General features: G+C 41.9%; 1 protein-coding gene across 6 annotated transcripts; it reads right to left on the bottom strand.

Moving 5' to 3' along the window:
- Positions 1-916: 916 nt before the first annotated feature.
- Positions 917-26,656, bottom strand: NCOA4 (nuclear receptor coactivator 4). Of its 6 annotated transcripts, none has more exons than XM_055275339.2 (10): positions 26,511-26,571; positions 12,655-12,809; positions 10,959-11,099; positions 10,687-10,775; positions 10,278-10,386; positions 9,383-9,472; positions 8,718-8,861; positions 6,061-7,047; positions 5,227-5,367; positions 917-2,436 (listed from the first exon to the last, which is right to left on the bottom strand). In XM_055275339.2, the coding sequence occupies exons 2-10, from the start codon at positions 12,793-12,795 to the stop codon at positions 2,431-2,433; spliced, it is 1,848 nt and encodes a 615-aa protein (XP_055131314.1). In that variant the 5' UTR covers positions 12,796-12,809; positions 26,511-26,571; the 3' UTR covers positions 917-2,430. The 6 variants fall into 6 exon arrangements, with proteins under 6 accessions (XP_055131314.1, XP_055131312.1, XP_063493502.1 ...); XM_055275337.2 differs by lacking the exon at positions 26,511-26,571 and adding an exon at positions 19,715-19,832; XM_063637432.1 differs by lacking the exon at positions 5,227-5,367 and having other exon boundaries at positions 26,511-26,656.
- Positions 26,657-26,665: the final 9 nt, after the last annotated feature.

Raw genomic sequence — 26,665 nt, 5'->3', positions numbered from 1 at the left:
TGGCATTCACCAACAGAGCTGATACTAAACCACCTCAAGGTATTTCAGGTCAGCCATTAGACTAGCATGCTAGAAAATCTTTCCAACAATCCTGCTTCATTCCATACATATTAACTCACTCCTTACTAGGAATAATTAAGAGCTAGGTTTTTTTTTTTGTTTTTTTTTTTTTGAGACAGGGTCTCACTCTGTTGCCCAGGCTAGGGCGCAGTGGTGCGATCTCAGCTCACTGCAACCTCTACCTCCCGGGTTCAAGTAATTCTCCTGCCTGTCTCCCAAGTAGCTGGGATTACAGGCACTTGGCCACCACGCCCGGCTAATTTTTGTATTTTTAGTAGAGGCGGGGTTTTACTATGTTGGTCAGGGTGGTCTCGAATTCCTGACCTCAGGTGATCCACCTGCCTTGGCCTCCCAGAGTGCTGGGATTACAGGCGCGAGCGACCGCGCCCGGCCAAGAGCTAGATGTTTTTCAAGGAAGCCTTGGGAAAACTAAAGGACATGAGGCCAAGTTGTTTAATAATTTCTGAGTTTGTGTTCTCATCCACCGTATGAAGTTAATCATGTATAACTGCACTACAGGTTATACACATAAATATTACTGTATTAAACACCTGGTGGCTATGATTGGAGAAAGTAAACTAGGGCCTTTTCGGATGCAGCTAGTAAGAGGAATCCAGTAGAAAGGCACTGAGTCTTAGCTGAAGTCCCATAGGTTTTTTTTAAATAGATGTGAATAGTTTTTATAAAAGACTGAAAGTGGAGGTTAATACACCTATTGTTTGCTAATTTCTCATAAAATACACTGATGTTATTTTTATGTTCAAGCTGTTTCTCAGCTGGATTCCTAACCAAAAGTTACCACGTTATACAACACCACACTTTGTCACAAATAGTTCTACAAATAACACGCAACAACTATGGCTGTTACGCTTTTAATGGAAGCAGATACAAAATTCATCAATGCAAAAGAATGTTTTACATACTCATTAACATAGTGATTAATGTAAATTAATTTTGACTTGTAAAATACAGTGTGTTTGGCCTCAAAAAAGAAACTACAGAGCTGCAACTCAAGATAATTGGAAAGACTCCTTACACTGTTTTTGCCCACCACCTTTATATAATACTCCTAAATGATATCTGGGGAGGGGATTAAAAAATAATACAAAGCTCTTTTCAGCTGTGGTTCAAAGAACTCTAGTGAAGCTGTATGGCAATGACGTTGTGGGACCATGAAGTTTCCCCAGAAGTATTTCCAATAAGAGGCAGTTAAGAAGCTTAATAGTTTCAAAGTCTGGAAAGCAGCAAAGATATCTTAGAGAAAACATTATAAACCCCACCTCTCTCCTACACAGACGTTTTAAAGCATGGACGTAACTTTAAGGAGACTGAGAAAACATCAGTAGTTTTCACAAAGCTTCAATGAACACCCCAAGGCACAAGTGTTGAAAACGGCCTGTTCACTAAAACGTCACTTTTGGAGGTACAGGTATGCTGTGCTTGCAGTGAGAGAATGACTTTATCCCTACTTAAAAGCACCAGGTGTCAAGCTCAGCTTCCATTTACACAGGATGCACCAGTAATCCCTAAGATAGTGAATGATTCAAGTACTATACTACATTTCCAACATGCCTTTTGCCTATTTGCTTAGTCGGTACTGGGGTTCTTTTAAACCCCGTACGTCTGTAGAATATTTTAAAAGGCTAGAATTACCTCAAAAATAGTCTTGAAATAATACTGAGTCCTTCTAAAAGAGCTCACTGGATATTTTAATAACATTTACAGAAAGACAAAATTTGCAGTAGCTGAGTTTCTTTTAAGTGAAGAAGAATGTAGAACTAACGTGGGCTAAAATGTTTCATAATTAATGTCAAAGATTGCCAAGATTATTAATATATATTTTGGTCATCACTATTGACCAGGTTAATTTTTTGTGCAAAATACACTATATATTAATAGAACAGGAAAATCATTATTTCAGACCACCAACAGAAGAAAACCCACAGCAAGAGAAGCATCTATAGGGCAATTAAACATTAGGGAAGTTTACTAGCTTTAGAATACATCAATATACTTCAATAAACAAGAGTGTTTTAATGTACTTTTAGTAACGACCCAATTTAAGGAGCCTTGGAGGCTTGTGAAAAAAGACGTATCCACAAAGATGCTGCATTTTCTAGTGTGGGGTGAATTAAAATACTTCTGTAAGAAGGAGGGAACTGAATCACCTCAGCATGAATAAACAGCATTTTTCTTTTAAACAGTAACTCATAATCTGATGATTCACTTTGCTTTACTAGTTCAAAATGAGGCAGGAGAAGAACTAAGCTAACTGGTCAGACCCAGAAACACAAAGATTTGGCGAGCCGCAGTCACTCAGCTCATGATGTGTGATAATCAGCAGAAAGGCTGCTCAACTCGTCCATTCCTTCACATCTGTAAAGAGACACCCACAGATAAGTTACTTCACTGAAGAATAAAAGCAAATTCTCCCTGCCTTAAAGCTCTGACTCATTTTCTAGTACAGGTGTACCTTGTTGTATTTTTACAAATTGAGCATTTGTGTTATGAACTGTGCCCATTAAATATGGTAAACTTTTCATCGATAAATGTCCTGAATGCCCACCAAACAGCCTTTCCCTATTTCTCTTCTCTCTCCTCAGGCCTCCCTGTTCCCTGAGACAAAACAAGATTGAAATTAGACCAATTATTAACCCTACAATTGCATCTAAGTGTTCAGCTAAAAGGAAAAGTCCCCATCTCTCACTCTAAATCAAAAGCCAGAAATGATTAAACTTAGCGAGAAAGTCATGGTGAAGGCCAAGAGAGGCTGAAAGCTGGGCAGGCCTTTTGGACCAGCCAAGCTGTGAGCACAAAGGCAAAGTTTTTTGTTGTTGTTTTTTAGCTTCTCATTCTCTGGCTGAAAAGTTCTTGAAAAAAACTAGAAGTGCTACTCCAGTGAACAGATGAATGATTTAAAAAGTAAACAGCCTTATTTCTGATATGGAGAAAGTTTTAGTGGTGTCGATAGGAGATCAAACTAGCCACAACATTCCCTTAGTCCAAAGCCTAACCCCAGAGTAAGGCCCTAATTCTCTTCAATTTTATGAAGGCTGAGAGAGGTCAGGAACCAGAAGTCATGTTTGAAGCTAGCAGTGGTTGGTTCATGAGATTTAAGGAAAGAAGCCGTCTCCATAGCAAAAATGCAAGGTGAAGTAACAGGTTATCCAGAATATCTAGCCAAGTTCGTAAATGAAGTTGGCTACGCTCAACATTTTTAGTGCAGACAAAACAACTTCCTATTGGAAGAAGTAGTCATCTAGAACTGATAGCTAGAGAGAGAAGTCAATGCCTGGCTTCAAAGGACAGATTGACTCTCTTGTTAGGGACTAACACAGCCAGTGACTGACTGACTTTTTTTTTTTTTTTTTTTGAGACAGGATCTCCCTTTATCAACCAGGCAAGACTGCAGCAGAGCTATCATAGCACACTGCAGCCTTGACCTCCCAGATGCAAGATTCTCCCACCTCAGCCTCCTGAGTAGCTGGGACTATAGGCACGCTCCACCATACCCAGCTAATTTGTTAATTTTTGTACAGACAGGGTCTCTGTATGTTGCCCAGGCTGGTCTTGAACTCCTGGGCTCAAGCAATCTTCCTACCCCCACCTCCCAAAGTGCTGGAATTGCAGGCCTGAGCCACTGCACCTGGCCACTGGTGGCTAAGTTGAAGCCAGTGCTTCAATCCTAGGGCCCTTGAGAATTATGCTAAATTTACTCTGCCTGTGCTCTAGAAATGGAACAACAAAGCTTGGATGACAGCGCACCTGTTCACAGCATGGTTTACTGAATATTTTAAGCCTTCTGTTGAGAACTACTCAGAAAAAACATTCCTTTCAAAAAACTACACCCATTGACAGTGTACTTGGTCACCCAAAAGCTCTGATGGAGATGCAGAAGGAGATTAATTTAATGTTTTCATGTTTGCTAATAAAACATCCATTCTGCAGCCTATGGATCAAAGAGTAATTTCAACTTTCAAGTATTATTTAAGAAATACATTTTTTAAGGCCCTAGCTGCCTAGGTTCCTCTGATAGATCTGGGCAAAGTAAACTGAAAACCTGGAAAGGATTCACTATTCTGGATGCCACTAAGACCATTCATGATTCATGAGAGGAAGTCAAAATATCAACATTAACAGGAGTTTGGAAGAAACGGATTCCCACCCTCATGGATGGCTTGGAGGAACTCAAGACTTCAGTGGAGGAAGTAACTGCAGATGTGGTGGAAACAGCAAGAGAAGTAGAGTTAGAAGTGGAGGCTGAATATGTGACGAATTGCTGCAATCTCCTGATCAAACTTAAATGGATGAGCAGTTGCTTCTTATGGATGAGCAAAGAAAGTGATTTCTTGAGATAGAATCTACTCCTGGAGAAGATGCTGTGTATTGTTGAAATGACAACAAAGGATTTAGAATATTAAATAAACTTAGTTGATAAAGCAGCAACATGGTTTGACTCCAGTTTTGAAAGTTCTACTGTGGATAAAATGCTATCACACAGCATCACGTTAGAAATATTTCGTGAAAGAAAAGGCAATCGATGCAGCAAACTTCATTATCTTAAAAAAACTGACACAGCCATCCCAACCTTCAAGCAGCTACCATCCTAATCAGTCAGCAGTAATCAACATCAAGGCAAGAAACTCCAACAGCAAAAAGATTATGTGTTAATGGCTCAGATGACCATTAGCATTTTGTAGTAATAAAATACTTTTTAATTGAGGTATGTACATTGTTTTCTTCTTAAGACATAATGTTATTGCAGACTTAATTATAGTGCCTTATATACAACTTTTATATGCAATGGGAAACCAAAGTATTTGTGTAGCTCACTTTATTGGGATATTTGCTTTATTGCAGTGGCCTAGAACCAAACCCACCTTCAAGGTAGGTATATAAGCTACTAGAATCCACCTGGGATCTGAAAATTCCCAACGGTTACATCTTGAAAGTTCATTTTGAAGTATGCCTAGTTAGTTCATAAAGCAAATTCAATTAAAATACATCAACTTTTTATGAGCTCCCCGTCCCGCCCTCACTTGCCTAATATACATACTATTAAAAGGGATATGGTTCAGTGAGCCAAGTATGACTTCGTATGTAAGACAAAACATTTATTTTATAAATAGCTATAATCTAATTTTCATGCTGGTGGCATGTACCCACCTGTAGAGGAGTTCGATATAACCACTTCTCTTTATCAACTTTAAGATGCATACAGGCAAAGAGATCACAAACTGCAGGGAGGCCATAATGGTCTGGGGGGAAGTTATGTTCCTCCTGTAGAGGTGAATTAAGTAATACTTCCTGCAATAAAAGAGTAGGTTGCTTCATGAAAACTAGGAGGCATGAGACCAACTTATCTTCCAAATAGGGTCTAGACAGAATCATTTAAATGTTGGCCATTCTCTGTAACAACCAAAAACAAAGGTGACAATTGTTATTTCTACCCCAAATATTTTCCATAAATAGCAATAAAACAGGCTAGATTCTTCTTTCCTGAAGGATGGGGCCTAGGCCTGGAAAATGCACAAAAAGTTCATAAATCCTCCATTCCAAATTTAGTATTTAACATATTTAAGGATCTGGCTGGCCGGTTTGCAAGGTTTGGGATTATGAAATATAAAACTCTAGGCCGGGTGTTGTGGATCACGCCTGTAATCCCAGCAGTTTAGGAGGCCAAGAAGGGCAGATTGCTTGAGCTCAGGAGTTCAGGAGACCAGCCCAGGCTGAAACCCCATCTCTACCAAAAATACAAAAAATTAGCCAGGCATGGTGGTGCACACCTATGGTCCCAGGTTCCCAGGTGCACGCCTATGGTCCCAGCTACTCAGGAGGCAGTAGCGCGGTCAGGGGGATGGCTGGAGCCTGGGAAGGGGAGGTTGCAATGAGCTGAGATAGCACCACTGCACTCCAGCCTGAGCGACAGAGAACCCATCTCAAAATAAATGAATAAATAAATAAAACTCAAACCAGTGCTATTTTGATGTTTATGCTCACCTGGGCCTTCTTTCGAAGCAGCCACTTGTCTTCTCCAGAGGATAACTGGCTGAGGTTGCCCATCTTCTTTCCTGGCAGGACCCAGTCAGCTGTGTTAAAGGAACACCAGGAAGTGTTCATGGGGCTTTTAAACTTTTGTTTGCCAGCTCTGTCTTCAGTACTAGGCACTTCCTTGGGACTTCCTTCTTTGTATGGGGGCCTGATAAGCCACTCCGACAAGGGGCTATTCTTTATGACTTGGAAGGAATCAGCAATTCTAGAAGGAGTCATTGCCTTTGGTGCTTTAGTTTGTTCTATTACTTCTTTTCTAGAAGGACAGAGCCACATATTCAGGGAATCTTTATGCTTCTCAGGCTCAGGTTTGGGTTCCACAGGCATACCATTTTTATCCTTTCCTTCTTTCTTCAGAAGCCACTTATACAGAGCCTCCTTCTCACAATTCTCATCACACACACAGTCTGCAAAGCTTGTGCAGGGCTCATTGGCTCTGCACACCTCCTCTACCTTACATGGGTCCTGATGGTTCTGGACAAGCCAATCCTCTGTAACCATGCTGGGGGTGGACAATGGTTTCTTGGCCTCCAAGTGGTCATTCAGGCACTTCAGATTGCCCAGGTTTTCAATCTCCACACCTTTGGGCTGGTTTCCCTGACAGTTGGTACAGGAGTCAGTCTTGACAAGCCAATCATTCACATTATAGGACTGGAACAAGAGCTTAAACTTCTCACTGGTTTCACGACTGCCATTCTCAGGCTTCCGCAGCTTATGGGGTTCCTGGGGAGTCACTAGCCAATCTGATAGGTCCATCTTATCTTGATCAGGAAGCTCTTGATCTCCAACTTTTTCCATTTCAATGGAGAAAGAACTAGTAGTGGAATGGCTGTTACACTTTTGATAACTTGGTTTTTCACTCTTGAGGAGCCAGTTTTCTAAGCCCTTTAGGTTTCCCCCGACATTATTGAAGAAATTGCAGGCTCTGGAAGAAGTCTACACAAAAAGTACACGGTATTAGTTTGCCAGAACAATTATGAATGCTTTGGAGATTCTGTCTGCACTTTTTTTTTTTTTTTTTGAGACGGAGTCTCGCTCTGTCGCCCAGGCTGGAATGCGGTGGCACAATCTCAGCTCACTGAAAGCTCTGCCTCCCAGGTTCACACCATTCTCCTGCCTCGGCCTCCCCAGTAGCTGAAACTACAGGCGCCCACCACCACACCCGGTTAATTTTTTTTTTTTTTGTATTTTTAGTAGAGACGGGGTTTCACCGTGTTAGCCAGGATGGTCTCGATCTCCTGACCTCGTGATCTGCCCACCTCAGCCTCCCAAAGTGCTGGGATTACAGCCATGAGCCACCGCGCTCAGCCCTGTCTGCATATTTAGTGTCTTGCCCAGTGTTTTGAAATTTAAGTACACAAAGCCAAAAGGCAAGGGATTTCTCTGTTTAGATATTCTTACCTGATAGAAAAGGGTGTAATATGCCTTTACAAATAAAGAACACAAAAAAATAAGCAAAGGATATGATCAGGCAAGTCATCAAAGAAGCCTAATAAACATGAAAATACTTGGCCGGGGGTGGTGGCTCACGCCTGTAATCCCAGCACTTTGGGAGGCTGAGGCGGGCGGATCACAAGGTCAGGAGATCGAGACCATCCTGGCTAACAAGGTGAAACCCTGTCTCTACTAAAAAAATACAAAAAATTAGCCAGGCGTGGTGGCGGGCGCCTGTAATCCCAGCTACTCGGGAGGCTGAGGCAGGAGAATGGCATGAACCCGGGGGACGGCGCTTGCAGTGAGCCAAGATCCCGCCACTGCACTCCAGCCTGGGAGACAGAGCAAGACTCGGTCTCAAAAAAAAAAAAAAAACAAACAAAAAAAAAAACAAAAAAAAGAAAATACTCAACCTCTTTACTAATGGAAGAAAAAACAAAAGGAAAATTGCTATTTTGTGTCAAATTCAGAGCAAAAAAACCTAAATGACTATTACTCTTAGGTTTCAGGGATGCAGGTACCCTGAATATTCTGCTGGTGAGACTATAAACTGTTGGCAACTTCCTGGAAAGCCAAATTGGCAGTATGTATCCAAAGTCTTAAAGGGTAAGCAGAATTATAATCTAGGAATGCAATTTCTACAAATGTACTCCTAAGGAATTAATCAAGAATGCACACAAATAATTGGCTGCTGGATGTTTAGGGAATCCTTTTTTATATCCAGAAAAACTTGAATTTAAATTACAGCCAATCAATGATATACTATCAAATACTTTACAGAAGAAATTAAATGATAGAGAAATATGTTAATGCTATCCTGGTGAAAAAAAAAATCTACTCACCAAAACAGGACTTACAGAATGATTCATTTAAAATATGTATGTATAGAAAACTGAAGTATATAAATACTTCACTTTTATTGTTACAGTGTTTTTCTCTTTGTGTTGAGATTATGGGTCTGTGGGCTTTTTTAATATAAAATTCTTTATTTTTAAAATTTTCTATGATAAAGAGTTCCTTATTTTCTAAACTTTCTATGATGAAGAGACTATTAATAAATACGTTTCCAGACTGCAACCAAAAAGTTAACAATGACACATACTACTACTGATTAGTAACTAACTCCACCTACTGCTATGTCTACTGTAGAAACAATAAAAGCAGCAACAGACCTGACTCTTCTCCAAGGTCTGCTTTTGGGTGAGCCAGTCCTGGGGGTCGGTGCTCGGTATGTAAGGAGCCTGATGACCACTGGCAGGTTTGCTTCCAAGGAGCCATTCGCTGAGAGGGACAGCTACAATACCGGATGCTGACTTCTGTTAATCACAAAACAAGGAATGTCAAATGCAGTAGAAAGTTCACCAAAAAAAGAGAAGAGCCACTCTCTAATCCTGGCTTGCCACTGACCCTGGGCAAATCATGTGCCTTCCCAGAGCCTCAATTTTCACAATTATAAAACAAGAGACATAGCTGATCTCTAGGGCTCTTCTCAACTAAAACATCTAGAAACCTTTATGCACATTGCCATTCCTTTAGAAATAAATCATCTCTATAAATTATAAAGAGGATCCCTCACAGAGAACCAGTATCAGTAAGACAGCTAATGATAATTTCCTGTGAACTGATTGATAATTACTTTTTCTGTTAATCAGCCCCGACAAGACATCTAAATTTCTATTTGGCATTAGGTCTCAAGGGAAGCATTCAATTTCATAAACTAACTCATTGCCACTGGTGCCTTTTTACAAATAGTAGCATTTTCTTAATGCTATATAAAACCCAAAGGAAATATAAGCCAAGTAATGACTCAATTACCAAAAACAAAATGATATTTTACCTGCTCTGGCATTGAGATATAGCCTCTCTTCTCCAGGAAGGGCCCAATATTTGCTGAACTAGCATGAGCCATCAAGTGCTCAGGAATTTGCTACAAAATAGAGATAATTTAATCATGTTATTTATGCTATGCTGCCAAAAAAGTGAAACTATAATTCCACATTTCCAAAATGTTAAAGCATTACCATTTCATTAGAAATACTGTTCATACTAAATTCCATGACTTACAAAGTAGTTATCAAATTTGAGAATACTCTACCACATAACTATTATATAAAAAATCTTTACCAGAATTGGTTGTATTACCACTTTTAACAAGACCCAAACGATTGGTTCTTTATTAAAAACTATTCAAGCCATAAATTTTACAAAAAATATATCAAAAGTATTGAGAGAGATACATGAGGCATTCCAAAGAGTATCACTGAGTCTGTACTACATTCCAAGAACGACCAACCTAGGCAACTTAATCAAAATATGAATTTTTTTTTTTTTTTTTAGGTGGAGTCTCGCTCTGTCGCCCGGGTTGGAATGCAGTGGCACAATCTCAGCTCACTGCAACCTCCACCTCCCAGGTTCAAGCGATCCTCCTGCCTCAGCCTTCCAAGTAGCTGGGATTACAGGCGCCCAGCTAATTTTTTTGTATTTTTAATAGAGATGGAGTTTCACCATGTTGGCCAGGCTGGTCTCGAACTTCTGACCTCAAGTGATCCGCCCTCCTCGACCTCCCAAAGTGCTAGGATTACAGGCGTGAGCAGCCACGCCCAGCTGAGAACATGAAATTTTTGAAGCTAATCAAATTCTCAAGAAAGTCACTATTCATAGTAATTTTTTTAAGACCAGCTGTGAGGCCAGAGATATGAGAAGTGCCCAATGAAGCATATGAGATTACTCACAATGGTTTTGAGAGACCCAAATGTGGTGATGGTCTGGCGCAGAGTAGTTGTGTCAGCTTCAAAGAGCAGGACAGATGAATCTTCAGGCTTAAGGGTCAAACTGCCCAGTCTGGGGGAAGAAAACAAAATTGGCTATTTTTAAGGAATATCTGTTTCATCAACTTCATCTAAAACAAAAGCCAAATTGTGAGTAATTTTAAATGATGACACTTCTCTAAGAAACTCAACCAAAGGTAGATGGCTTATTCATGTATCAGCAAGTATAATATTAAATACATGAAGCAGAATGATCTTATCCTAGCAACACAGAAGTTAAATATAACACATGCAATGAGTTACAAAATCGACTTTCTTTTAGTATACCAAAGTTAAAGAGTCAAAAGTTAAAATAAGCAAAAAAAGTCGTTACCTCTCCAGGCACACAGAGACTTGATTGGCTAGATCTTTGTTTTGGGTACACTCCATTTGATGAGTAAGACAATTGAACTGGCCCAGTAACTAGAAGAAAAATGAAACCAACTAGCCACAATGACACCAAAAGCATCAGATATATTCAAGTTACCAAACAGTACTTGAGATTAAACTTTTATCTGATCTATATTAACACTGCATTACAAGGAAGATACTTTCTGGCAACCAGAAGCCATGCTCAAACCAATTCTAGCCATGTAGACACCTTACCGAGTACAGCTGCTGAGCCTGCTGTTGAAGTGTCTCCTCTTTAAGCTGATAAATAAGGTCCACCTGTTCATACAGCCACACCTCACGGCTTCTAAGACATTCCAAGTGACGGCTTATGCAACTGTGAATCTGAGCTTTGACCTAGGAAACACATACATGTTAGCTTCCTAGTGTTATAATCCCAAAGAATGATGTTTCCCAAAGAATAGTGAGTTTCTTAAACTTTTTTTGGGAGGGTGGGGTTGGGGGGGGTCACAAATCCTTTTTATTATCCAATGACATCTATGAAGTATCTCCCCAGAAAAAATGTGTATTTTCAAGATTTTGCTTAATAATCTCAGGGTTTAGTGTTCCAAAGCCTACCCAAGGACCCACTAAAGCCCTATGGACCCCAATTTAAGAATCCTAGCCGGCCGGGCACAGTGTTGTAATCCCAGCACTTTGGGAGGCCGAGGTGGGCGATCACAAGGTCAGGAGATCGAGACCACGGTGAAACCCCGTCTCTACTAAAAATACAAAAAAATTAGCCAGGCGTGGTGGCGGGCGCCTGTAGTCCCAGCTACTGGGAGAGGCTGAGGCAGGAGAAAGGCGTGAACCCAGGAGGCGGAGCTTGCAGTGAGCCGAGATCGCGCCACTGCACTCCAGCCTGGGCGACAGAACGAGACTCCGTCTCAAAAAAAAAAAAAAAAAAAAAAAAGAATCCTAGCCATAAAGGCATACCTAAACTCTTAAAATCCTCCTTCAATACCCAGCCTTCTAAGAGGATTACGTTTAATTTGGGTGTCCTAATCAAGAGAAAATACAAGAATGTACCAGGAAATACTGACCCCCTCAGTTTTCCACATAATTTAAAAACCTATGGTTTTACAAGTTTATCAGCAGAATAAAGATAGAGTATTAACTTAATGGCTAGCCCCTTATCTCTTTTCTCACCCCACAGAATGAGCAGTCCATTTACAGCAGGCCAATTTAGTAAAGAGATGTGCCACCACATGTCAACAGCTAGAAGACCATTAGGGTAGACAATTTAAGTAAAATTATAAACTAATGTTTCTGGAAGCATGAACAGTGATTCAAACAGGGCTAAATATAAAAATCCCAAGGGAAAAAGTCAAAACAGGCCATAAATTATCCATGACAATATACATAAGAAACTATATTTTAAAACACATTTTTTTCTGTTTAATAAAGTTGTGTTTCAAAGTCATGTAATACTTGGTCTGACACACACAACAACAAAATACTACTGGAACCAACAACAGATTTCACTCTGGCTTGCCCTAACAGATAGTCATTTACAGAACAATGCCATTAACCAGCTAAAAGATGATGGGGAGGATGCTCAAGTGCATCCTTCGTGCAATCAAGAGGATGCAGCTGATAGGATACTGCTCACTCATTTCATATTTTTACTGGTTACAGTACCTGAGGAATCACACAGAGGAATAATCAAAAATGCATGCTGAACAGAATTTTCTAGAATGGCACAGGGTTTTCCAGACTCTTCTAGCATATGCCTTATTTCCCCTTGGGATGAAAGGCACCAGTATATCAGGCAACTGACTGGGACCAAGTAGACCACACAAGGCATGGGGTGAAATTTTTTGCTGGCACGGAGAGACCAAGTCCTTGGCCATGCTCTAACCAGCCCTGTGCCAAGAGTCCAGACAAGAGAAGAGAAGAGCACATGTCACACCTCTCGCAAGTTATCTTTAATTTGCTGTTCAGCCCGGAGAACTCCACCAATAGCAAGCTCCAAGTCCCTCCGTGCATCACTACACCTCAAAAGGGGTTCTCTATTACTGGAGCTGCCACTCTGGTCTTGGAAGGTATTCATTCTCCTCACTGCTCCTTTAAAAGAAAAAAATATATATAAATAGCACCATAATTACAACCAACAACCACCTTTCAATCATCCCTCAAATGATCATTCCAACCAGCTCCCATTACTAACTACTTAGATTACTTTCCAACACCAAACCTAGCACATAAGATACTTTTTTTTTTTTTTTTTTTTTTTTGGAGACGGAGTCTCGCTCTGTCACCCAGGCTGGAGTGCAGTGGCGCAGTCTCGGCTCACTGCAAGCTCCGCCTCCCGGGTTCACGCCATTCTCCTGTCTCAGCCTCTCCGAGTAGCTGGGACTACAGGCGCCCGCCACCACGCCCGGCTAATTTTTTTGTATTTTTAGTAGAGACGGGGTTTCACCGTGGTCTCGATCTCCTGACCTTGTGATCCGCCCGCCTCGGCCTCCCAAAGTGCTGGGATTACAAGCGTGAGCCACCGCGCCCGGCCAAGATACTCTTAATAAATATTGTCTCCTCCCTTCCCTCTACCACTGTTCCTGCCATAAAACTCTGTAATCTACTTTAGTGACACTTTACATGTGAATAGCTATTTCTGGAAAAATACACTAATTGTCCTGAATCAAAGAGCATACAGTGTCCTGAAAAGTTAAAAGAACACTAGACTATCATTTTCTATTTATAACACACATATAGTCATATGAGGCATGTGTTCCTCTTTGTAGATTTAGAGATGAAGACTAAAAGGTACAGAAGGATCTTTGATTACTTTCAAAATAAGCTGCAAACAATCAAGTTTAGAACACTGTTTAGAAGATGGAATTTTTAATTTCCCCCTTTTAGGTAGAACTTTTTTTTTATTTAGGAAGAACTTAAGAATGACTTCACAGCTAGAAAGCTCTCAAAAATATAACATAGGGCCGGGCACGGTGGCTCACACCTGTAATTCTAGTACTTTGGGAGGCCAAGGTGGGTGGATCACTTGATCCCAGGAGTTTGGGACCAGCCTGGGCAAAATAGCCAGACCCCGTCTCTACAAAATATAAAAATTAGCCACATGTGGTGGTGTGCACTTGTAGTCCCAGCTACTTGGCAGGCTGAGGTGGGAAGATCACCTGAGCCCAGGAGGTCGCAGCTGCAGTGAGCCATGATTGCACCACCGCACTCCAGCCTGGGTAAGAGGGTGAAACTTTGTCTCAAAACAACAACAAAAAAGAATATAACAGATATAGAGATACATGTTTTATATAGAGAGAATATATGTAATATATAAAAGAATGTGCATTATATATAACAGATTATATGTGACAAAATGATTTCATATGATTCTCATATAAAGGAGACACAGAAATTGGTGTGGGTAAATACAGAGTTCTCTAAGAAGCTTGGGTTTAGGAGCGAAAGGAAACAGAAATGGGAAGAACAGCATATAATGATAGAATGAGACAGTAACACAAGAGTGTCAGTAAAGCCATGAAGTAAAACTTGACAAAAGCTACTGGAAGAACAATGACATGATTTTTAAACACTGAGAAAATGACAGCAGTGATTACCAGAGCTCAGAATAGGTTCACTAAGCCTTGTGATACCAGTTATTTCCTTTTGGATTGTTTTACTAAACTGGCAAGTCAAGGTAATGCTGTAGACACAAAGAGATGACAGAAGACCTGTGGCAAGACTGTATGTTATCACTGTGGACAAAGTGAATATCAGCTAAAGAGAAGCACAATTAAACTGAATAATAAGATTATTTTTTACAAAATACTCAAAGGATGACAGACTAAGGCCAGTTTGTAAAGTTTTTAGAGGCACATCCCTGTTTTTCCTAATTACCTGTATGAAAACACAGAAGACAAACATTAAAGCTGGAGGTAACATGGGGCTGTGACAGAAACAGATCCCAAAACAATCTCTACGTAGCTGTTCAATCTTACAAAACAAAATGTAAGTTTTTTCACTTTAATTAGGGAGGGCAAGGAAGAGAATAATTCCTTTGTAAAGGGTGGAAATCTTTAACCAAAAGTAAATTCTCTATGAATTCGCAGTGTGCTGGGTCTGTGGGAAAACATACCTTACATACTATTTGACTACATTTACCAAAAGTATAGTGTTTGTCACAGGATTAGCCTGTTCCATGTTTATTAGACTAAATTCAAACTTATTTCTGAGTAACACGCTTTAGAAGAGGACACTTAGAAAAGGGAAAGAGGCCTCAAAACCATGAAAAACTTCTCCAGGAAGGAAGGCTGTTTAGCCTAGATAAGAGACGTCTCCAGGAGGTCATGATTACCATTCTCAAGTATGTGGAGACCTGTCAACTAGAAGAATTAAATTTGTTTGGAACAGACACAAGGGGGTAAAAAACATTAATAGGAGGCATGTTAGGCAATATATCAAATAACTTCCTAACAGTCCTGAAAGCAACGACTTTCTGGGAGAAGCCAGCTTTGGGGTGAAAGGTGGCCTACCCAGTGTAGAGTTCTCCAAGTGGCTGACTGCCCATTTCAGACAAAGGAACTTTGCCAGGCCTTGACTGCATCTTTAAGAGTAAGTTTAGGGCCAGGTGCCTAGCTGAAAGCTGGATAGAGACAAAAGTGGTGAGTTCCTCCCTCAGAAATAATGTATTCTGAGGGAAGTGGGAAGAGCAGCAAAATAAACTTTCTGTCCACTATCTCAGCAAAAGACTCGGATTCAGGAAGTAGAGTTTCCACAAGAAACTGAACAATTCAGGAAATTTTTTAACTTCCCCTTGCTGATTTTGTTTTGTCAGTCTCTTTCTCCATAATCATCTATTAAAAAGAAAGGGCTGCCTTAATTGGATTTCACAGAAATCCCTGTGGAAATTTTTCCAACCCTGGACACACCAACAGTGGTTACTTTGCAGCCTCCTTTTGCATGCCATAAGCTGCCTGTGTTAGGCAGAAGCGTTAGTGTGCACTTGGAACTCACTGCAGGGACTATGAAAAATACCTCCATCACATAGGTGAAATGCTGGCTCTGATTTGGAGAGCTGGAGCGTGACAGGCTGCTTCACTTTGCATTTAGGCCAGTCATGCAAGACATGTTTAGCAGTCTTTCAACTGTGTTACCCAGCCTTCTTCACCTGTGCCAAATTTCCCACTCTTAGATTCTCACCATTTGTGTGGAATGCCACAATGCCTGGCACAGTGTAAAATTGAATCAATAAAATTAAATTGTTGCTTCACAATGTCAAAACTCCAGAATTCCGGAACATATGGGAGATAAACTCAAATACATACAGTGCTGACTGTATTACTAGATTCCTAAAGCAAGTCCTCTCAATTCATTCACAAGTATTCACAAGTATTCACAAATATTACACAATAAGAGTAGAATACAGCAAGAGTTCACACATTGGACTTTCCCCTTATCAGCTACAGACAGAATGTAGGATGAGATTTAAAAGTTACAAAACTGATTTTTCTACACACAGTTATTCACATTTTTTCAAACTAAAAGGAGTGTTATCCTTCAAAAGTCATCTTGAGAACTCATTTGTCAGCCACGAAGAAAATCTGTTTCATTTCTTTATGGTAAGTCCCAGGATGCTTGCCCCTTTGCTCCCTTTGGCTCTCTCTGTCCCTCCTCCTCCCTGTGGCGCAGTTAGAGCACAGTCAGCTTTCAGAGCCCAGATGCCAAGAAAGGAGCTGTGCAAAGGCTTGCCCTCTTGCACTGTGATGAAAAGGAAGCCTTCAGAGCTGAAATGAAGAGCCCCAACCATGGGTGAATTCAAATCACAATGAGCTGAAGCCTAAGCCAGCTGTATGAAATGTTACATCCAAAGAGACTTATATGAGGTAACTAGTTCACATGGCCATTTTCAACAGTTATTCACCATTTGTTTCAGGTTCAAGAGCCAGAGTAGCAAGCATGACCGTTAAGAGGTCACTCTGGAGTCTGACAAACCTGAGTTCTGGCTGTGTCTCCAAGCTTAAGACCCCTGAGCTAGTAACATAATCTCTCTGGGCCTCAACTTCCTCAGGAAAAAGGGAGACAAGGATGGTAGCTACAGAGGGGCTGCAGTAAGGTTAAAGTGAGATATTATATGTCTACCGGCACTTAGCCTAGCGCCTGCATACCGTAAGCCCTCCACACTGCAGTGGTTATTGTTATCAGGTTTAGTTGACAGGCTGTGAACAGGACCTGACAGAATCCTTTAGCCATTTATCAGGGCTATGACCTTGCACCATTTGCCCTTGTGGAACCTAACTTCCTAATACATATGTGAGGAATATAGACTCACAGACTTAGGGGTAAAGAGGTCGTGCTTATTTAATAAATATTAGATTTCCATCTAGTCTTTCACTATACAGCATAGCAAAAGGCAATCTTTTATTTACTCCAAAAACTCAATGGTCTAAATCCTCTAATATATACCAAGTATAGATACTTTTGACTGTTTTCTTACCTGTAAAAAGATTGGACCAAATCAGCTGTGATCCTAGTATTCAAATCAATAAAAGATCACTAAAAATGTCTTTTTATCTTCACCATTATAATCCAAAATATTGCCTTACCATCTTCAAAAGAGGACTCCCTTAAATGTTTATGTTTTGAGACAACATTAAAAGTTTAAGTGCTTTCTAAAACTTCCCTGCCTCTAGTATCCCTGTTCTAAATTTGGGGGTAGAGGAAGTAAAGGAGGAGGAAACACACATACCCTTCAAACGAATAACAAAACCTGGAGTTTCCTCAACGAGGAATTCTTTAAACTATATGTGCCATGCTTACACAATGCTTTGCACAAATCTATTTGTGAAGTCTGAAGATCACGGGACCAGAATTGAGCAACTAACCACAAATGAAGTGGTTATGTAATGAAGCTAAGTCGTTATTGTATGGCTTAACCATAAAATTTCCAAAGAGCTGTAACTCTTGTGACCCACACAAACTACAATTTAAAGCTGAAAAATAGCTCCTCACAAGCCTCTTAAAAAAATAAAAAATAAAGCTGAAAAAAATCTTGGTCATGTCTTTAATATAACACTCTCATTCTACAGATGAAGCCACAAAAGCCCAGATAGTTTAAGTGACCCATCAGAAGGGCCACAGCCAGAAGGGGTAAGATTTGGGTTTAGAACTACAGTTCCCAAGGTCTAGTCCGGGGTTCTCTCTCCCAGATGAGCTTGTTCTTCCTTTAGTGTATTATCACCTGTGAAGTATTTTTACTTGCCAACACTAGTGATTAAAATTAACATTCCAATGGATTACTATTGAAATAACTTCCGTTAAGATTTTCAGTCAATTTTCATAGCCCTCAGTAAATTATAACCACAATTGTTCAGAATCTTCTGCCTTGGATAACACTAACAAAAATAAACAGTACTGGCCGGGCGCGGTGGCTCACGCCTGTAATCCCAGCACTTTGGGAGGCCGAGGTGGGTGGATCACCTGAGGTCGGGAGTTCGAGACCAGCCTGACCAACATGGAGAAACCCCGTCTCTACTAAAAATACAAAATTAGCCAGGCGTGGTGGCGCATGCCTGTAATTCCAGCTAATCGGGAGGCAAAGGCAGGAGAATCACTTGAACCTGGGAGGCGGAGGTTGTGGTGGGCCAAGGTTGCAGCCATCGCACTCCAGCCTGGGCAAAAGGAGTGAAACTCCATCTCAAAATAAATTAATAAATAAACAGTACCCTTGTATGTCATGATAGGCTCAGAAAAACCGAAACACTGCCAAATACCAATGCAAATGGTTTTGATTCAACGTCTGTATCACAGCCACTCCAGGCTTCATTTGTCTGTAAGAATGAAAGCTCAGACTAGATCATCTCTAACCTCACCTTCCAACTCTCACATTCTCTGCCCCCTTGCCACCTGCCCTTGCCCCTCCAAAGACCTCTACTTTTTACTTATTTGCCTGGCATCCTAGTCATTGCTAAAAGGCCAAGCATGGCATCTATCCACAGGATACCTATGTGTTCTATGAGTATTACACTCGAAATACTAACTGAACAATTTGCTTATCTTTGATGAGACAACCTGCATTAGACCGTCTGTAAAGCTTTTAGTTTAAAAAAATTATGTTAAAAAATATTTTGCAATTTTACCTTGAGACTTTTTTCACTTCACACATTCTTCCGTCTTTTTCTTAAAGGTTGATTTTTTTTTTGTTTTTTTGTTGTTGTTGTTGTTTTGAGACAGAGTCTAGCTCTGCCGTCCAGGCTGGAGTGCAGTGGTGCGACCTCCACTCACTGCAAGCTCCGCCTCCGGGCTTCACGCCATTCTCCTGTCTCAGCCTCCCGAGTAGCTGGGACTACAGGCGCCCACCACCACGCCCGGCTAATTTTTTTGTATTTTTAGCAGAGACAGGGTTTCACCGTGTTAGCCAGGATGGTCTCGATTTCCTGACCTCGTGATCCGCCCGCCTCGGCCTCCCAAAGTGCTGGGATTACAGGCATGAGCCACTGCGCCCGGCCTAAAGGTTGTTTTTCATAGAACTCATTAACTCAAGGATTATATGCATCTTACCCTAGCCCCAGCCCACTTTAAATTCCTTATCAAGACAAGCAGTTTCTGAAATCCAGAACCTGGTTCTCTGTAATCTTTTTAAAACCACACAAACAAACGTTAATATCGCAACGGATTTAAAATAAGGTAATAATAAATTCACTATTGAACATTTTAAGATTTAACACTTCACAGATTTTACTAGGCTCAGATTTGTCCACCTTTATACAAGTAACTGAGGGCAATAAATCCCACCACATCAATTTTCTAAAGTAGTAACTGAAAACCGACCGACCACAAGGCGTTTCTAATTCGAAAGCAACAGTGCCTCACGCGGCTTTCTAGACTTCCCAAAAGCCCTTTCAAAGCGGCCTCAGGAGCCCTCAAGTCAGCCGCTGGGACCCGGCTCCTGCCCGGCGCCAGCCCTGCAAGGCTACCCGCCTCAGGGGCTCCCGCTACGGCCCCTGGGCTGGCGGACGTACCTCACAGGCCAGGTCACCGACGCCCCAGCTGCCCGGCAAGCGACAGGCTGCTTTACCCCTGACCCGAGTGCGAAAGGTCCCCGAGCTCGGGCCGCGCCCCGCCCGCGCGTCACACGGCGGCCACCAGCCAGCTGGAGCGCTCAAGCCAAGGGCGGGGAGGAGCGGAAAACTCCGCCCACTGTTACCCTGCTCCCAGCCAGTCCCTGCTGGCGCTCGCGGCCCCCCTGCAGCTCCCTCGCCGCTGGGCCTCCCCGCTAGACGCCTGCTGCCCCCGCCCGGCCTCTCAGGGTAAGGCCAGCTAGAGGGACCTCAGATGGCACTTGGGGCTCCTCTCCAGCCTCTCCCTCTCCCCACTTGCTCCACCCGATAATGGGCCCAACTCAATGAGAATTATATGAACTATAATGAATTACATGAATTAAAATGTTTAGGACAGTGCCTGGCAATATAGCCCCTACCTACCTGTGACTATCATGCTTATGGTACTTGAGCTTTCCCTTTTCTCCAAGATAATCCTCATAGCCTGCTTATGCAATCAGGCCAAAAGATGAAATCTAGACAACGCTGTAATTCTATTACCTTTTAGTCGATTTTTTGAATGTAGAATACTTGCTGTTGTCTATGCATATAAAGCTGTTTTTGTTAATAGTAAGAGTAAAGCAAAATCACATGAGAAACACCAAAGGGGAACACTAAGGAGCCATTACCCTAAATTAAGTATCCCTTAGATTTCAGATGAACAGAGTGGAACTGCGTACTTTGTGATGCATACAATTTCTGGGACCCCAATCCAGGCATTCATTATCAAAAATAAGAAAATTTCTCCCTAATTCCAAATGCCCTCCTTGGATAATACATTCCGTAAAGACACAAAAAAACCAGACATACTTCTGAATGACTGAAGTTACAATTTTATGGTCCTTTTTACTAATTTACATCAATGGCAACAAAGAAGGAATTCTTAAGTCTATTAAAATATAACTGATGTCAGGAACTTTCATCTATTTTATATGCCTCTGAAAAACGGCTGATCACAATGTAAATACAAAAAACCTTTGTTGGCCATCACCTACTTAACCAATGGTCTCTGTTCCCTCTCTAAAAGATCCTGACCAATGCCCCAGCACACTAAAGTCTTCAGCTACTCCCCTATGTATATTTTCACTGAGTTTCACAGTTATATTCATTTGTGTTTCTCCTCAAGCCAGCTGTAGCTGTTACTATAATGATGTGATTTATTAAATATTACATAAACATAAAAAGACTGAGAAAGAAAATCATAAAAATCTAAAATTCTGCACTCAGACCACTTTACATGTAGCTTTTTACTCCCTTATGCTTCAGTATTTGCCCTTGTGTCTTTATAAAATGTTTAGGTTCTAAAGGGGAAAAATGCATAAGGTATTTTACATCTCTTCTGCTTCAAGAATTTCTATGCTGTCTCAAAACAACAACCATCCATCCCAAGCAGATCATCTCATCTAAAGCAGCATAGCTCTCCTATGGCTCCCCATTTGCCAACAGGATAAAGTCCAAATTTCTTTTAAAGGCAATAAGGCTCTTGAGTTAGGGTTCTCCAGAGAGATGGAACATTATATAGACAGACATAGATATAGACATAAAGACATATACAGATACAGATATGAGAGGGGATTTATTAGAGGAACTGGCTCATGTGATCAGCAGGCTGAGATGTCCCATGACAGGCTGTCTGCAAGCTGGAGACCCTGGGATGCCAGTACCATGGCTCAGTCCAAGTGCAAAGGCCTCAGAACCAGGAAAGCAGATGGTGTAACTCTCAGTTTGAAGCCAAAGGCCTGAGAACCCAGGGGGGCACTGATACAAGTCCTGAAGCCCAAAGCCTGGGGAGCCTGGAGTTCTGTTGTCCAAAGACAGGAGAGGAAGAATGTATGCCAGCTCCAGCAAATAGATCTGCCTTTTCAATGTTTTTGTTCTCTCTGGGCCCCAGCAGATTGGATGGTGCCCACACACACTGAGGGTAGATTTCCCCCACCTAATCCACTCTGATTCACACCCTAATATCCTCTGGAAACAGACACACCCCAAAATAACATTTTACCAGGTTTCTAGATTTCCTTAATCCAGTCAAGTTGACACCTAAAATCAACCATCACAGCTCTCTATTTCCTGGCCTCTGACTCTCCTGCTGTCTCCCAGAACAGCTCCCACACCCTAATCTACTGGACAGCTGTTCTATGCATAGGATAGTTTGGTTTATCTTGTGCCACTGAAAGTATGATCCCAGAATAAGTGCTGAGATAGTGTCTTTCCTGCTGCCAGAACCACAAAGCTCAGCTTCATGGATTCACACAAACAGCAGCAAGATTGTGGGTTAAAGGGGACACATTTACTGTATTTTACAGCCAACTCTGGATTTTTTCTTCAGAGTTGGCAGTACCACAGAAATTCTAACTGAATTTCAAGTTGAATATTGGAGGGACTATATTCAACTTGAAACTTCTTGCCATAATATAGTCAAGGATAGGAAAATATGTTAACTTATCTACTATCACAGTAATAATGCCATTTTATCCTGATTTTATATGGCAAACACTTTGTGGTCCTCCCCGTAGAAGCCAACAAGTGATAAAATATTAATATTTTCCCTCCTTTAAAGCCTGGAGGACTAACAATAATGCCAAAATAAAGCTCAAAACACACCTGAGATTATCTTCTTTTGAAAGCTGAAACCAAGTATGAAAAGACTTAACTTCTCACTCATGACCAAACTGACAACAAAACCTTTTAACCTATTTTGTGAGCTACTCACTACTTCACTGAACCAAACTGCCATATTTGTAGAGCACTTAGGTAATGCTGCATAAGAGGAATATTAAGCCCCAAAGGTGCCCCCAAACACACTGCTAACCCCAAAGAGGAAGATATTGATTAATCAAGCCAAGCAAAATTAGGGATGACAACTTGGGATAAGAATGACTAAGAGTGGGCCGGGCGCAGTGGCTCACGCCCGTAATCCCAGCACTTTGGGAGGCCGAGGCGGGCGGATCACAAGGTCAGGTCAGGAGATCAAGACCATCCTGGCTAACACAGTGAAACCCCATCCCTACTAAAAAATACAAAAAATTAGCCAGGCGTTGTGGCGGGCGCCTATAGTCCCAGCTACTCGGGAGGCTGAGGCAGAAGAACAGCGTGAACCCAGGAGGCGGAGCTTGCAATGAGTGGAGACCACGCCACTGCACTCCAGCCTCTGTGACAGAGCGAGACTCCATCTCAAAAAAAAAAAAAAAAAAGAATGACTAAGAGTGTAGAGTCATTCATATCAGAAGTTAAGCACTGCAATGTTATGATTTAACAATCAAAGAAGATAAGCTGAGAAGGACAATATGGCAGCTCCTCTAACTGACATACATGGAGATAGTATTAATGCCTACTAGCTAGAGCAACAGTGGTCAACTGGGCCCCCATTCCAGCCTAGACCTCCACATTGTTCGTGTGCGTTCTATGTTGAAGCAATGTGTCCAGACATAACTACATGAAAACAAAGTCAAGATGAAAACCTTGGATGAAAATTTTAAAAGGACTAAAAAATAACAAGGAGAGTAATAAAAAATGCCGTGGCCTTCTACAGTTCTTCCATGAAACTGAACTTAACCCAATGCATACATATTGGTTGGGTGGTCTGTTATCAACACTTTAGGCTTGCCTTTGCAACCTAACCAGTATATGAACAGAGGCAGTGAATTCACTGCTGATTTCAGCACTGCTTGAGAAAGTGCTCTCTGAACCAGCAGCACATTCCACTGTATATCCTAAAGAGTGACAAATCTTCATTTTCTGAGGCTAGGTATACTTTCTTGGAAAGATCTGATGACTAATATATGTAAAGCACTTAAAATAGTGCCTGATGCACATTAAGAGCTATATATTACCTATTTTTATTACTTTTAGTCAAAGAACAGGATATGGCCGGGCGCGGTGGCTCACACTTGTAATCCCAGCACTTTGGGAGGCCGAGGCGGGCGGATCACAAGGTCAGGAGATCGAGACCATGGTGAAACCCCGTCTCTACTAAAAAAAATAGAAAAAATTAGCCGGGCGTGGTGGCGGGCACCTGTAGTCCCAGCTACTCGGAGAGGCTGAGGCAGGAGAACCCGGGAGGCGGAGCTTGCAGTGAGCCAAGATCGCGCCACTGCACTCCAGCCTGGGCGACAGAGCAAGACTCCGTCGCAAAAAAAAAAAAAGAACAGGATATAACAAAGACATAAAGTTCATCAATTTCATTATCATCATCTCTCTCCAGGACTCCTGCAGAAACCTCATGACTGCTACCTACTCTTCCCCTCTACCCTTACTCTTCTCCTCCTGCTGCTCCTTTAGCTTAACAAGGATGCTTCTGCCTCAGGGCCCTTGCACTTTCCTCCAGGTATCCTCAAGCCCAGGCCTTCACTTCCTTCAGGTGTCTGCTCAGAGGTCATCTTCTCACTGAGGCCATTCCTCACCATCTTTTATTTTTAAAAGTCTTGCCTCTACTCCCCCTTAATATGCTTTATTACTCTCCATAGTACTAACCACATTCTGGCATGTAGCAACCATTTATTTCTGATCTCCCTTCAGAAAACATACTAGAAGGTAAGTTCCACATGGCGGGGACTTTGTCTTTTTGTTCACTGTTGTATAGTAGGTGTTCAATAATTAATTACTGAGTAAATGAATTCAGTTAAGTATTTACATCTAGTCTACTATGTGCCAAGCCTTTTTTTAAAAAACTCATTATCTCAATTAGCACTCACAAACCATTAAAGTGGCTATTATCATCACCATTAATTTAAAAAAAAAAAAAGCAGACTTGACAAGGTTAAATATATTACCTACAGTCACAAACTTCCAAGTAGAAGAGCCAAGATTTAATCCCAGATCTGAGCCCAAAGTCCCTAACCACACCTGGTATGTTGAAGGAATCATTAAGTATTAAGGTATTATGTATTCATCCAACAACTATTTATTGAGTACCTAAACTGACATTACTGTGATAGTCCCTGAGAACACAATGGTGAGCTTGCCACCTAGAGGAGAACTCGTGTCATAGATTCACCAACCAAGCAGAAAATACTAATTCTTTGAAATAAGAGACTGAGTTCAAAGTCCATCAGCAGCAGCAATGACTGGCTCTGAATGCTAACACTATGTGAGGGAAAGTATCATAAAACACTAACTTAGGGACTCTCAACCGGGGGAGGGATATGTGTCAGGATATCCTAGGGAGTTTTATGAAACCCCTACACCGGATCCTGAGATTCTGGCACAGCTATGCTGATTTAATAAAAAAAAAAAAGGGGGGGGGCGGGGAGGGTGAGGGGTACTATGTAGTTCTAAAATATCTTCTCTCCCTTTGAAAAGGACATCTTCCTCCCCTTCCATAGCTCAACATGTTTTTCCATTTCCGAAATGCCTGTTTGCACAAAGGTAATAATGTAATTGTAGAGATTTATTTAGATAAAAACTACCACAAAACTTTCAAAGAGTAGGATTTTCCTCAGAGACCCAAGGACAAAGGCTCCCCGGAAGGCAGGAAAGGAGAAAATGAAAGGAATGTTATTGTGCTGGACTTCACATATATTATCTCATTTACTTATCTGAACAAATCTGCAAGCTAGCAAATCTTCAAATGAGAAAAGCAAGTAAATTGCCTAAGCCATTGCATCCTTAGGGTAAGTCTTTCTCAAACGGTCTCATGTACTTTAAAGTTTAGAAATGTCACTCTAGGATCTCGGTACAGAAATGGGCCAACTATGACTTCCTGTGCCATCCTCATTCCAATAAGTAACTCAAGAGTCTCTATAAACTTAGTTCCAAATTACCAAGTGCATGGTGGCAAGCTAAGTCCATCCAAAAGGCAGTTACTATGGTGAACCCGACCTTGATTAGAAAGTGACACAAAAAGGCACAGTTAAAAGGAAAAAAGCCCTGCCCTTGGGGTCAGATAAATTCTAGCACTCTGACTTCTGTCATTCTACTTCTGCCATTCTTGATGGCATCATTCCATGTTAAATCCCGTGCCACGTAAGATTATGATTATTGTTTTCCCCACAACAAGAATTTAGTTCCATGAGAATTAGGTGTCCATTTTTTTCATTGCTATCCTCAACATCCTGAACATACAGGCACCAAATAAATGATTGTTGGTGGAATGAACCAATGAATGAGCAAGCCTTACTCTTCTCAGCTGTAAAACAGAGATAATCAAGCTATTTTTCGGGATTATTGGGAGAATGAAATGTGACAGTATGTGTTTGGCACACAGAAGGCCAAAAAAACCCAGTATCTTCTTTGCATTTCCACCTGACAAGCTAGAAATGGATTATGTTCTGTGCCCGTTCGGCAAAACAGAACTCGCCTCGCCCCACATCCAAGCAAGAGGCGAGAGAAACTGGAAACTTGGAGCTGTCACACCTAAAGAGAGGGGAAGGCCGGCGGGGAGCAGGAGGTGTCCGAGCCGGGTGTGAGGAGGGTCGGGGAGGAAAGGACAGGGCCACGGCCGGGCACGAGGAGGGTCGGGGAGGAAAAGACAGGCCCGGGCCCGGCGTGTGGCAGGAATGCGAGAAGGTAGGCCCGGGCCAGCGTGTGGAGGGAAGGGGAGAAGACAGGCCCGGGCCCAACGGGCAGGCAGGAAGAGGTGCCCGGGCCTGGCGTGTGGAGGGAAGGGAAGGGGAAGGCAGGCCGGGCCCGGTGTCGGTCGGGTCGGGAAGGGGCGGACAAGCCCGGGCCCAGCGGGCCAACGGTCATCGAGCCTCCACCCGGCCCACAGCGTTCTTACCAGGTCCGAGTGCCTCTCCAGGCGATCCGAGGAGACCTTGGGTGGACTGAGACACGGCCCCACACTAACCTACGGCTCAAAGGCAGAGTTCTCGCGACAACACAATCTTCCTCCCACACCTCTCGCCATACGTCTGACAGTCTCGCGAGATCTCC

The sequence above is a fragment of the Symphalangus syndactylus genome, chromosome 4 (assembly GCF_028878055.3).
Source record: "Symphalangus syndactylus isolate Jambi chromosome 4, NHGRI_mSymSyn1-v2.1_pri, whole genome shotgun sequence".
NCBI lineage: Eukaryota > Metazoa > Chordata > Mammalia > Primates > Hylobatidae > Symphalangus > Symphalangus syndactylus.
Note: the sequence above shows the minus strand (reverse complement) of the source record. Positions and strands in the feature narration are given on the sequence as shown.